The sequence below is a fragment of the Geotrypetes seraphini genome, chromosome 6 (genome assembly GCF_902459505.1).
Source record: "Geotrypetes seraphini chromosome 6, aGeoSer1.1, whole genome shotgun sequence".
Lineage (NCBI taxonomy): Eukaryota > Metazoa > Chordata > Amphibia > Gymnophiona > Dermophiidae > Geotrypetes > Geotrypetes seraphini.
This window is the reverse complement of record NC_047089.1, coordinates 21,700,381-21,713,840: the sequence shown is the minus strand read 5'-3', so window position 1 is coordinate 21,713,840 and position 13,460 is coordinate 21,700,381. Positions and strand designations below refer to the sequence as shown.

General features: G+C 38.8%; 1 protein-coding gene across 17 annotated transcripts in view; it reads left to right on the top strand.

Annotated features, from left to right (window-relative positions):
- The window catches only part of SYTL2 (synaptotagmin like 2), a 259,334-nt gene that overhangs the window by 168,912 nt on the left and 76,962 nt on the right, over positions 1-13,460 (top strand). For 9 of the 17 annotated variants that reach the window (XM_033948916.1, XM_033948909.1, XM_033948910.1 and 6 more), the window contains 3 exons: positions 3,579-3,653; positions 4,071-7,865; positions 11,986-12,084. In XM_033948916.1, coding sequence (XP_033804807.1) covers positions 3,579-3,653; positions 4,071-7,865; positions 11,986-12,084 — 3,969 coding nt within the window. The remainder of the gene's footprint in view (positions 1-3,578; positions 3,654-4,070; positions 7,866-11,985; positions 12,085-13,460) is intronic. The other 8 variants (XM_033948915.1, XM_033948913.1, XM_033948911.1 and 5 more) reach the window with 3 other exon arrangements.

Genomic DNA, 13,460 nt, shown 5'->3' with positions numbered 1-13,460 from the left:
CTTAGCTTCCCAACCAGAAGTGGGAGAAAACACTCAAAATTTAATAAGGTTTAAGCATTTCATTAACAGGCAAGAAAAAATGAGAGAGAGTAGAGAAAACAGTTCTACCAATATCTGATCTCAGTGATTTTAAAATGAGGTTAGCAAAACTGTTAAGAGAAGCATCAGAACTTTCATCTCCTCGTCACCAGGGTGACTTCATGCAGGTATTTTCTGAAAAATATTTTATACTAGACCAAGGAAGATATTTTGAATATAAGATCCACCACATTTCTCCTGATTCTCATGAATTTCAGAAGGAAAAGGAAACACTTCCTGAAGATGTTACAGCATCTATTCAAAAGGCTGTTGCTCAATCAAAACCATGTGTCACTGAATTGAAGAAGCACTAGAGAAACCATATGAAGAAGCAGCTGAGCCAGCTATTACTAAAAGCAAGATTCCAGACAGCATCTCTGTACAAGAATCAGAAGTTTCCTATGAGAGAAGGCTTCAGTTTAGCCAGAGTACTACCCCTGGTAAGCAGAGATGTACTTAATATACAGCAGAAGAAATAACACAAAACATGTGTTCCATTACTCTGCAAAAATATGAGCATCAAGATTCTATCAAAGATTTACAGAAACTACAAGAAACTATGCCTTGTAATATAGGCCCAGAGGCTACAAAATCAACATCCCAAACAGTACAGAGGAAACTTTCAACAAAAAAGATACAGCTTAGTTGCAGTGAAGTTACCAAGTACAGAAATCTGTTCCCCAGGAAAGAAAAGAGATGGTAGAAAGAACTGTTATACCACCAATTGCAGAAATCAGTGCATTCAATGTTAGTTTAGTAAAACTGTGTCAAGAAGCTTTAGACTAGAGGATGCTTCTTTATTGCTGCAGAGAGAACAGAACATGGTCCATTTACAAAAAGCACTGCGCTTACTAATTTTAGCTCAGGTTCCTACTGTTTACAATTGAAAGTACCTGTGTTGAAAGAAAACAGGGAAGCATTAATGAAAAACAAGTTTCCAAGGACCCTGAAAGAAATTTGGCAGTTCTAAAGCAATTAATCAATGTAAGTGATGAACCTGTGGTAGTAGAAAAAAAGGAATATGAAGGAAAAGAACAGAGAGAAGATGGCAGTCGGCAAGATTCAGGCTCAAATGTTTGCAGGCTTGCTGTTGAAGTGAGCACATCTGGCTCTATAACAGAGAATTCAGCTTGAGAACATAGATAATATCATTAGAAGTAGAGCTAAACTGTACATGCAATCTCCTTATGAAGATGAATGCTTGTTGAAAAGTTATAACCCTATTTCTTCAGAAGGAAATACTGACATATCTGCATTAATCCAAAGAACTTCATACTGTGAGCATTTTCTGTTTTTACATTTATTAAATTATTTCGGTCAACAATATTTTAATTTTAAAAAAAGAGTATACTTAAATTTGTAAGCTTGTAGAGAGGGACCTTGGAGTGATAGTGTCTGAAGATCTAAAGGCGAAAAAACAGTGTGACAAGTCGGTGGCTGCTGCCAGAAGGATGTTGGGCTGTATAAAGAGAGGCGTAACCAGTAGAAGAAAGAAGATGCCCCTGTACAGGTCGTTGGTGAGGCCCCACTTGGAGTATTGTATTCAGTTTTGGAGATCACATTTGGTGAAGGACATAAGACTTGAAGCGGTCCAGAGGAGGGCAACGAATATGATAGGAGGTTTGCGCCAAAAGACATATGAGGAGAGACTGGAAGCCTTGAAAATGTATACCCTAGAGCAGGGGTAGGGAACTCCGGTCCTCGAGAGCCATATTCCAGTCGGGTTTTCAGGATTTCCCCAATGACTATGCATGAGATCTATTTGCATGCACTGCTTTCAATGCATAGTCATTGGGGAAATCCTGAAAACCCGACTGGAATACGGCTCTCGAGGACTGGAGTTCCCTACCCCTGCCCTAGAGGAAAGGAGGGATGGGGAGATATAATTCTGACATTCAAATACGTGAAAGGTATTAATGTAGAACAAAATTTTTTCAGAGAAAGGAAAATGGTAAAACCAGAGGTCATAATTTGAGGTTGAGGGATGGTAGACTCAAGAGCAATGTAAGGAAATTCTTCTTTACAGAGAGGGTGGTAGATGCCGGGAATGCACTCCCGAGAGAGGTGGTGGAGAGGAAAACGGTGACAGAGTTCAAAAAAGCGTAGGATGAACACAGAGGATCTAGAATCGGAAAATAATAGTAAATATTGAAGAACTAAGGTCAGTACTGGGCAGACTTGCATGGTCTGTGTCCATATGGCCGTTTGATTGAGGATGAGCTGGGGAGGGCTTCAGTGGCTGGGATGGTGTAGATGGACAGAATGAGCTTTGACAGAGATTTCAGTAGTTGGAACTTAAGCACAGTACCGGGCAGAGCTTTGGATTCTTGCCCATTTGGGTCTTTATCTGCCGTCATCTACTATGTTACTGTGTATTCAACAAATTGTTGCTTGTAAATCTTAGGGCTCCTTTTACTGAGCTGCGATAGCGGTTTTAGCACATGCTGAATTGCTGCATGCGCTAGACCTTAACACCAGCATTGAGTTGGCGTTAGTTCTAGCCACGTAGTGAGGGTTTAACGCGCACTAAAATCCTGTATGCACTAAAAAAGCTATTGCAGCTTAATAAAAGGAGCCCTTAAATGCACTTAGCAGAGTTTCTGTGCTAAGTAGAATAAATGAATGTCGCCATTCATAAAATCCAGTTCCTTACCAATTTATTATTGGGATTCCATTTTTCTCATATCATCTACTTCTGCTAAAAAGCTGCTATTGCAAGCTAGAATTCTGATAGTGTGGGTGAATATCCTGCTTTGGGGTCAATGACAGGGTTGCTTTTTTGAATCAGAAACCTGAAAGTTGGGTGGAAGGTGAGGCAGGAACTGGATTTTATTACTTTATTTTTAATGTGCGTAACCAAATTAATAAAAGTGAACAGCCATAACACAAAAAATGAAAAAATAAATGGTCATTTCTGAGTTCCCAGCTCCCTTCCATATCACCGTTGACTCGAACCACATCACCAACCTATTAAATTTTGAGAAAAAGAATTTGACATTCTCATTGAATGATTTTGGAGCATTGTCTACCTAGTACCCAAGAAATGCCTTTTAAAGAAAATTAAATTTAGTTGTGATGTTATGATATTCTAGGGCTTCATTTTCTAGCACTATACTATTTTTATAAATAATGGCACTCAAACAGAAAACAATTTGAGTGTATTAAAAAAAATGGAATTTGATAGGTAAATGGTACACATTAGTTGTATTTGGTATATTTCAATATACAGTTCTCCAAAATAATCCAAAATGTTTTCTGATAGCAATGTGCATGTCTCTTCAATACTTTAATATTTACAATTTTTATTTCTATTAAAAGATTAATTTTAATAATAAGTTGATAAAATGTGTATTTGCAGTTTAAAAACTCAATAATAGAAAAGATTTTAGGTGTTGTATATATTTCTACTCTTAGCTAACACGAAAGTAGAAATTGCAGTTTAGTCATTCTTCAAATTATATTTTTATTCTTATGAAAGACAACTGTATTTTATATTACAGATCAGCAGCCCATATACGCAGTGATTAAAAAATCCCCTCGGGTGCCAAAACCCAACTCTACAGACCTTCAGCAAGGTAAGCCAGTCCTTCTAGGAGATTACAATAATGAAGCCACCTCAAAACCTGATAAATATGCTATCGAGTTCATGAAAGCAACCGATGAGTCCATATCAAAAGTATTAGATTGGTTTAACAGAAGCTCAGAGACTGGTGATGGCACTGTGCTGCAGGGTAATGAACTAACAGAGGAAACAAATGTACCACTGAAGACAGAAACAAATAATATGTTTACAGAAAATACCAGAGCAGCTTCAGGTGATTTCACATTCATAACTTCTACACAAGAAAGATTCAAATCTAATGTAATTGATAATGATAACCAATTACATGTTTCTGAAAACACACATTGGAGAGGGGAGTTGCTATCATTTGGAAACAGTAAAAGTGGTGGTGGTAAGTCTGGAAATATAGATAATGTTAATCTTCCCACAGAGACTGAAACAGAAGATGAGAATGTCCAACCCACATACCTTGACCAAAAGTGGAAGAACCAAGATATGGTGCACAGAAGAGAACATTTGCTGTTTGGAAAGAATAAAGTTGGTGAAGATAAAATATATTATAATGCTACAAATAAAGAACCAAATAATATAAACAGAGAGGCAGATCTAAAGTCCCTCGAGGAAAGAGGAACAACAAATGTTCAGCCACCTGAAAAGTTCCTCAAAGAACCCAACCTGGAAGGTACTACAAAAATAATTAAGGCATCAGAAGACAAAATTGGATTAGATGGCCATAATAAAATAGTGGAAAAACAACCTGATGCTCAAGATCAAGAAGATATGCAAAGTGGAATTGCTTTATGGAGGAGACCGCGCATTTTGGAGCAAAGTGAATTCATGCAACCACTTAAAACTGTGGAGCCATCTCAGGAGAAAAGAAGAGTAAGTGACATGAAATCATTTTGGGAAGGGGGAAGAGATTCATCTTTAGTTAAGCAAAAGCCTAATGAAGAAAGTAATCAAAGTATTGAAACTAATTCAGAATATTTTCCAACTGAACTCAAAGATTCAAGCCAATATAACCTGGTTACTTTCAAAAGAGTTGAACTAGAAGATGAGGAACAGCCACCTTCTAATATTACTTATCTAAAATCCTTGTGGGAGAAAGACAAGATGGAGCCAAAAATGATTCCAGATAAACCAAGACTAGATTACACTACTGATAAATCAGAGAAGACCGTGGTCTTTGTGGAAGGAAAGCCCAAAGAATGCATAGGATCGACTACTACTGAAGACTTTCAGTTTAATAAAGCATTTAATGTTGCAGAGATGAGTACAAATTTTGAAAAAAGAAATGAATATTTTTCTCCCTTGAAAACTGACAAAACATCTGCATCAAAACAGAAGGCAAATTTTAGTATTTTATCTCTGAAAGAGCGATTGAATGAAGATCATAAGGATCATGTATCTAATCCTTCTCAGTTTCAGAGTTTGAGAAACTTCTGGAATGTAGGAAATAAAGCTCAAGACAAAATGGATTTCAAACCTTCAGTTACTCATAGTCCAAGTATAAATACTTCTAAACCTTCTGACATCCAAACAAAGAGTGAGTTAATGGAAGCAAATGAAACTATGTCAGAAAATATCCAGACAAGATTAGAGACTCAAGGCCAAAACCAACTGCTAAACATTCAAGAAAGGCTTCCTCAAGAAGAAAAATATCAAAGCTCTTCAAAAAAAACAGTGCTGCCTGACAAGATTGTGCCTGTTGAATTTGGGGAAAATGAATGCTCATCAAAAGAAACTGTAAAGGCTGAGCAAAAATATATTATACAACCAAAGTCTGATGATGATACATATGATACTGGATTAGAAAAACTTAGTCAAGAAGCACAAAAAAATCAAGATACTGTCTACCAGCCAATTAATACCAAATGTAAAAACAATGAAAAAGATTTCAGACAACCTTGGCACTCATCAGAGAACATGATGCACCATAACCAAAGTGTTCCCACTGATGTTCACAAAGGGGTGGAGCCTCTGAGAAAGGAAGTTGCAGAAACTGTAGAAAAGACAACTGCCCCATCCAAAGCTGAACTCAGTTTATTTAATGTGGCATTAGAGAAATTGGAAAGAGAAGCAGGTGAAACTTCAAATTACAATATATTGTTGAAAGAACCTTCTCAAACGAAGCAGGGAAAGTTTTTTGAAAAAGTGATAGAGCGTAGTCGCAATGAATCTTCTGACTTTCAAAAAGAGAAAGAAGTATGCCCTTCAGAAGTCAGAGAGACTGTTTTAAAGACAGATGTTCCACTGAAAACTGATCTCACTAAATTTAATAATAGCTTAGAGAAGCTGCATAAGGAAGCTTCTGAAACACCTTCTCCATTGAATCTGGGAGCTGTTGGTGACAGTAATATTCAAGAAAATGTTTCTAGATCAGAGCAGCAATGTTCCTTTAAAAAGGAAATACAGACTAATCATACTTTAACTGATCCCTTGCAAAAAGTGTTGGAAAGTTCTACAGAGCAGACTGTAGAGCCTGTAGAAAAAACAATGACTCAACCAAAAGCAGAGCACAGTATTGACACAGAGAATATAGTCAAAAAAGTATCTGAGCCTTCACATGTTTCATGTCAGGACATTGCAGGAAACCAAATCTCCTATGGTACAGCTTCACAATCAGAAGAGAGAGGAGACTCAAAGATGATTCAGCCTAAAGACTACCAAAAAGAGAGAGAATATTCTGAAGAAGTAAGAGAGATAATAGAGAAAACAATTTCTTCTCCAAAAACAAATCTTAGTAATTTTGATATTAGTCTAGCAAAACTACAAAGGGAAGCATTAGAAATTTCATCTCCTCTTGATCAGGTTATAGTAGCAAAATTACCTTCTGAAAAGTATTCTCCACCAGATCAGGAACAATATCTTGAGAAAGCAATGCATTGTAGTCCTAATTATTCCATAAACTGTCAAGAAGTGGAAGAATCTATTGAAAAGACTGTTGCTTTATCAAAACCCAGTATTAATGAATTTAAAATGAGCTTAGAGAAGCTGTCTGAGGAAGGGGCTAGTGTCCCTGCTCCATTGCCTCTGACCACTTCTGAGGAGTGCAAGATTCAAAGAAACGTTTTTGGACAAAAACAGGGAGGTTCAGATGAAAATATGATACAGTCTAGCCACATTATTGCCTCTGATACTCCAAAAGATCAAGAATATCCAGTGGAAGTAAAAGAAACTGTAAAAAAGACTATTGCTCCAGAAAAGGCAGATATAAACCTTGCGTTAGAGAGCTTGCAAAAGGAAGCTTCAGTGATGTCAACTAAATTAGACAAAGCATCTGCTAATAGGAAAGATATGTATGCAAACATCCCTAGCTGTGATGAGCAAAAATCTTATAAGAATGAGAAAGATTCCATTCTATCTATTTCCAGCACTTCTCAAGAAAATATAACACCTTCAAAAGAAAACTCCAGAAAAATGTACCATCTAGATGAAGCTAGAATTTCTGTAAAAAGTATAGAATTTGATCAAAAAGATTATTTAGGATACCAGAAAAATATTGATCTTGCCCAGGAGGTAAATGAGTCAATAGAAAAAACAGTTGCACCACCAAATGCAGAAAGCCAGGCATTTAAGACAAATTTAGAGAAACTGTATCAAGAAGTTGTAGAAGCTGCATCTCAACCGTATCGGAGAACTGATATCATTCCTCCTGATCCAAACTCTGAACCTCAACAGAGTCCATTTATACCCAATATTATACCTACTAATCTGAATTCCATTCAATCCTGTTTACAAGTGATGTCACCGATTGCAAAAGAGAGCATGAAACAAAATGATAAAAAAGATGAGGAGCAGTCTGTTGTAGGTGACTTTGTGACAAGTGATAAAACAGTTTCCAAGGTCCAACAAACACCACTCCATGCAAATGTGGAATCAGTTGAAATTCCTTTAATGCCAGGAGATAAAAATGAAATTGTAAGTAAAGAGGATAAAGAAGAAAAAACATTTGAACATGAACATATAGACTGTTCCTTTGATGGTAATAAGGAGGCTGCTGGCTCAGATGTCTATGAGCATATAACTGAAAGCAATGTATCATCCAGCTATGTAACTGAAAGCACTCCAATTAAAGATGCAGCCAGTTCTATTAGAAGGAGCACAGTTGAACTTTACCTTGCATCACCTTATCAAGAAGGTGAAGACTTAGCCAAATATGATGATTCAAGTCTTTCAGATGGAAATGCAGGTTCCTGTTCTTCTAGTTGGCGTGCTTCATCTCGTGAGCATTTTAAATTTCTTTTCCCTTACATTTTGAATTAGATTTTTTATATAGAGTACAGAGTTAAACCTGTCAAACTTTATTGAAAAGATTAATGATTTAAAAATACACTGGTGGAAGATGAATATGATTTTTGCCATTTGTGAAATCTGTTTCCTTTATTAATTTTATTGCAGATCTTTCATTGTTTCCACAGTTTTACCCACTCTTTCTGAAAAGCTGCTATTGCAGTGCCAGTGTTCTAGCTGGGGAAAGTGGTGATTTTGATATGGCATACTGACATGATGCCGTAATTTATGTACGTTGAGAGGGTAGTTTTAAAACCAGGGTGCCTAGGTAGGAAAAACATGTGACAGTCAATTCTAGAAGAAAACACATGGAGTTACCAGCACATGTTTAAGTGCATCTAATATAATAAAATGGTAGGACGCGCATGCGCACTAAAAAAATTGTGTTCCCTGGTCCCGTCACGAAAAACATGATTGCGCATGCGCGGGTTTTACGTCACCTAACTCTGTTCCTCCACCATGCCACACCAGCCATGTCCGCCGCCGGCCTCGAGCTCCTGGGGGCCGGCGGCGAGAGCCGCCCGGCCGGTGCTGAGGACCCGCCTCCCGCTTCCGCCCTACACAGCCAACGATCGCCTCCACAGCGCGGAACAAGTCGACGACTCCCCCCTCCCGCACCAACCGCTGCCACTCCTGTTTGAAGCGGCCTGATGAGGTTCGAGGCCGGCTGTAGCGAACCTCGCAGGCCACTCTCCACATGAAGTACGTTCCCTCTGACGCGATCTCGTCAGAAGGAACGTGCTTCATGTGGAGAGCGGCCTGCGAGGTTCAAAACAGCTGCCCATGAACCTAAGCAGGCTGCTTTGAACAGGAACAGGAGCGGCGGCACTCCCCCCTGCTTTCAGCGGCCGGAAAACAACATGGAGGACTGCTTCCGGGAGGAATCGGCTTCCAGCCTCATATCTCAGGCCTGAACCGCGACTCAAAGGGGAGAGGATATGCTGGATGGAGGGAGCAAGACAGATACTGGTTAGAAGACTGAAAATAAAGGGGGAAGAGAGAGAAAGAGAAGATGCTGGAAGGGAGGAGTTAGCAACAACAAAAAAAAAAAACTCCCAAAAAAACAAACTGGAGAATTAGAAGCAGATAGAGATGCAGAAAAATAAATGGAGGAAAACTGAAAGATAAGGTTAAAGTCTGAGATGGATGTAGGAGAGGAAGTGAAGACAGGAATGAGAGAAGAGCCAAATAGAATGCAAACCCTGGTAAGAAAATTGAGAGAAGAGAGCAGAAACTGGGATAAACATGAATAAAATGGCCAGACAATAAAAGTAGAAAAAAAAAATTTTATTTTAAATTTCATTAACAGAAAATGCAGTTTTACTGTAAATTTGCACTGCTTTATTTTTATATTCCAAAGTGTATAGTGTTTTTTCTCTTTCTCTGGTGTTGAACTGCATATTGCTGGACAGGGGAAGCAGGAAGAGGTGCTGATGGACAGGGGGGGGGGAATGAAGGGAGGCCTACTGCTGGACAGGGGGAGCAGGAAGAGGTGCTGATGGACGAGGGAGCAGGAAGAGGGGTGAGGTAAAATAAAGGGAGAAGGGCTGCTGTTGGATAAGGTGAGCAGTGATGGGGTGGGGGAGGACACAGGGGAGGTAAAAGGAAGGGAGAATGAACAGGGGAGCAGACAAGGGGTGGTGGTGGACAGCCAAGGAAAAAAAAGAAAGAAAGATAGAAATACAGAAAGCGGCTAAGGAGAGAGAAAAATAAATAAAGACAGACACACACACACATATTCTAGCACCCGTTAATTTAACGGGCTATAAGACTAGTAATTCTATAATATGGTGGCACATAAATGTTATATCGCATAACTGCAAGGAGGCATATATGTGTGTATAGAATAGGAAGGGCATGAGTGTATGTCCAATTTCTGCACACAAATTATAAAATACTTTAAGTTGCCTATTTTAAATGGGGCTCCTAAGCATGTGCATTTATGCCTTATATTGATCTGGTCACACCTAAATTTAGATGTTCCAATGCAGGTTTTATACTAGAATCATGGTATCTAGATGCTATTATAGAATAGGCATTTCCCAAATAGCATTGTAAGTGACCTCTTACAGAACTGCTTCTATAGTATATAACATTACATCTGATTAATTTGCCTTTATTTCAAAGGGGGAAAAAAAGCCCAACAAAGTTACACCTGCTCCGGAGCTTGCTTTAAATTTGCTTATATTTGCTGCCATGCCACAGATCTTATTTAAGGAACTTTGCTCCAAGTTTTAAGAGGAAATTACACGAGCGCTTTCTACTGACAGCAAGGTTCAAAGGGAATGCGCATGTAGACTGTACAGTAAGCAGTTGCACTTACTGCATTTTAAGGAAGAAATGAATGCACAGTAAGTGCAAAGGCTTTGCAATAGAGATTGACACGAGGACAAATTTTTCCCCGTCCCCGTGGGAACTTGTTTTGCTGTCCCCGTGAATTCTTTTCCTGTCCCTGCCCCATTCCTGCAAGTTCCGTTCTCACCTGCACAAGCCTCAAACACTTTAAAACCATAAGTGTTCAAGACTTGTGCGATTAAGGCAGAGCTTACAGGAATGGGATAGGGAAATTGAGTTCCTGCAGGCACAGGGAAAAATATGTCCCCGGGTCATTCTCTACTGTGCAGTAAATGCATTTACCTCACCCAGTTGCACTGCATTGAATGCAAGGGCAAGTCCGCCTGTGCTATCTGTCCAGGCATGAAATGTAGCCAAGGGGCACAATATGAAATCCATTTGAAGCCTCCCCATCCCCTTATCTGGTCCTCCAAGTACCTCCCACAGTTCCCCAAGACAACCCTGTCTCCCTCCAGAACTTACCTGGGGGTAATTCCTGGTCCTTTGGTGGCACAGGGTAGGAATGTTCTCCCTCTGCTTACACCCTTTCCAAATTCAGGTTCCAATATGGTGGCATCAGCCCCTAGTAGTTTTCTGTTTTTACTGCTGGGGGGGGGGTGTGTATAAAATGGCACTGTTTTGGAACCTGGAGCTGGATAAGGCACGAGTGGGTGAGGAGGTTACTGCTCCTGCCTTAGGCCACTGGAGGACCAAGGAATAGTTGGGGGAAGACTTGGGAGGGGTCTGAGGGGCTGGGGGAAGGGCTATGTCAAGGAAGGTGCGTGAAAGATAGGGGTTTAGACTGGGGGAAGTCTGTGGAGCCTTGTGTTAAACTACGGTCATACTGCTGCAGTGCAGCCGCACTATGAGCAGTCATGACAGCACGAGGCTCTATTCTGTGCACTATCTGTCTCCAGTGGTCACTCCTTTGCACTGCCCTGCCCCAGTTGTGCCCAAGAGCCCTCATTTCCCAAGTTTAGCAGCAAATGTGGGGTTTTTTTCCCACAATGGCTGTTTTGATATGCTTTTTGCAGCTTAGTAAAAGGATCCCTTAATATCTATACCAAGTGCCTATTTAAAATGTATTTGTTAGATCAGAACGTTATAGTAAAATATGGATTCGTAACTAAACTGCATAAGCCAATTTTTGCACATTTAAAGAAAATAATGGGGTTAATATCCAGCAGCGTCCAGCGTTTTGCTAACCAGAAATTCAGTGCTGAGCCACATCCAGGCTTCCGTGATGCTTTTCTAGGTTACTGGAGCTGGCTACAACATAGCTGGTTAAGTGCGATATTCAGCACTTAAGCAGCTATGGGGTACCACATAAAAGATAGGACCAATTTCTATGCTGTGACCAAGATGGTTAAGTGCCGATTCTGCCCTAACCAGTCATTTTCACAGCAGTAATCAGACCCAAAGAGGTAATTAAACCAGCTGAGACTCATTTCTAGCCAGTTAAATTGCTTTGAATATTGAACCCTTCATGCAGCTTAAAAGTGAGTGCTTTGTTTTATACTAGACTATTACCCCTCTTTTATTATAATTCAACATGTCTGTCAAGTGAATGTAAAGCTCAGACTACTTTCAAGGACTGTTTTGTTTTGTTTTCGTTAATTCTGTCTCCAAAGTAGATATTAACAGCACCATTTAAAAGAAACCTTTCACTTTGTAGCTATTATATGTGTGCAGTGTTTACGTGTTTTGTTTTGCAACAGGTTCAGAAGAATTAAATCCCATTTTGAGCGCTTTGAAAAGAAGCACAGCTAAGTCAATGCCTTCCAAAAGTCTAGAGGACATTCCATCAGTCACATCAAGTGAGCACAAAGCTTATCTGCTGTCTTCCATGCCCCAGCAAAACCTTCACCTGATCTACCTCTCCTTCCATTCATAGACATTACACATTGTTCAGTAGGTTCTCAAAAATGAAATCAGATTAGTTAAAAAGAGAATTGTCAAAACAGGAAGGTTGGATAGAGAGAAGGTTATAAGCGTAACAAATGCATAAAATTGTAATCTATTTGGGACTGCTAAGTCTCCCTTTCATTTAATTTTTAGTAGACTAACATGGTGCTTTCTTTCTGCTATCTAAAATAACAAAATCAGTCATCTTTTTATCTAACTTCTATGGCAGGAAAGATGTTATTTTCTTGTGTACCATTTGGAAAATAATAATTTTATTCTTATATACTGCCTAAGCCATAATAGTTTGAGGTGGTTTACAACAAGAAATAGTGGACAAGCAGTAGAAAGATACATATCATACGAAATACAATATTAAAATAAGAATAAAATCACACACACACACACATACGAAATACAATATTAAAATAAGAATAAAAACACACACACACACATACGAAATATAGTATTAAAATAAGAATAAACACACACACACGAAATATAGTATTAAAATAAGAATAAAAACACACACATACATACGAAATATAGTATTAAAATAAGAATAAAAAAAACACACACACACGCTTTTCAGTTAAATTGTTTTATTTGCTATCTTGCAAAGAGCACTTTAGAACTTTTTATTTTCTTTCTCCATTTTATGTAATGGTGATTTTAACAGGAGATCAGCTATAGCAGCTTACAGTATGATGACTCTTAAAATGAAGATGATTAATGTAGGCATTCCCTAATTTCCTAACTTAGGGAATATAGACAGAGGAAATGATTCAGATTTTGTATCGTAGTCCTAAAATCTGCTTAGTATCCTGTACAATGGTGTTCAATCTTTGATTGCATTAAAAATAATATGATAATGCCTTGGCCTAATCCAAAAAAAGAAATAAAGAAAAATAAAGACTAAAAAAATCAATGCACTGGAAAAAATGGAGAGTAAATAAGAGCCAATATAGCCAACTAGTGGCTTCTGCTGTTTTTATATAATATTTATCAACTGGTAAAGACAGAAATAGTGATGGAATTCAAAAGGTCATGGGAAGAACACAGAGGATCTCTAATTAGAAAATGGATGGTATAAAGAATTCAAAACTTAATTGGCTGCATGGGTATGGATATGTCAAGTGGCATTTAGATGGCGACTCCAGCTGTGAAGAACTAAGGCCGGGGCCGGGCAGACTTGTATAGTCTGAGTTCCGTATCTGTCAATCTGATGTAGGATGGGCTGGAAAGGGCTTCAACAGCAACTGCAGTAGCTGGAACATGAAGACAAGGCCAG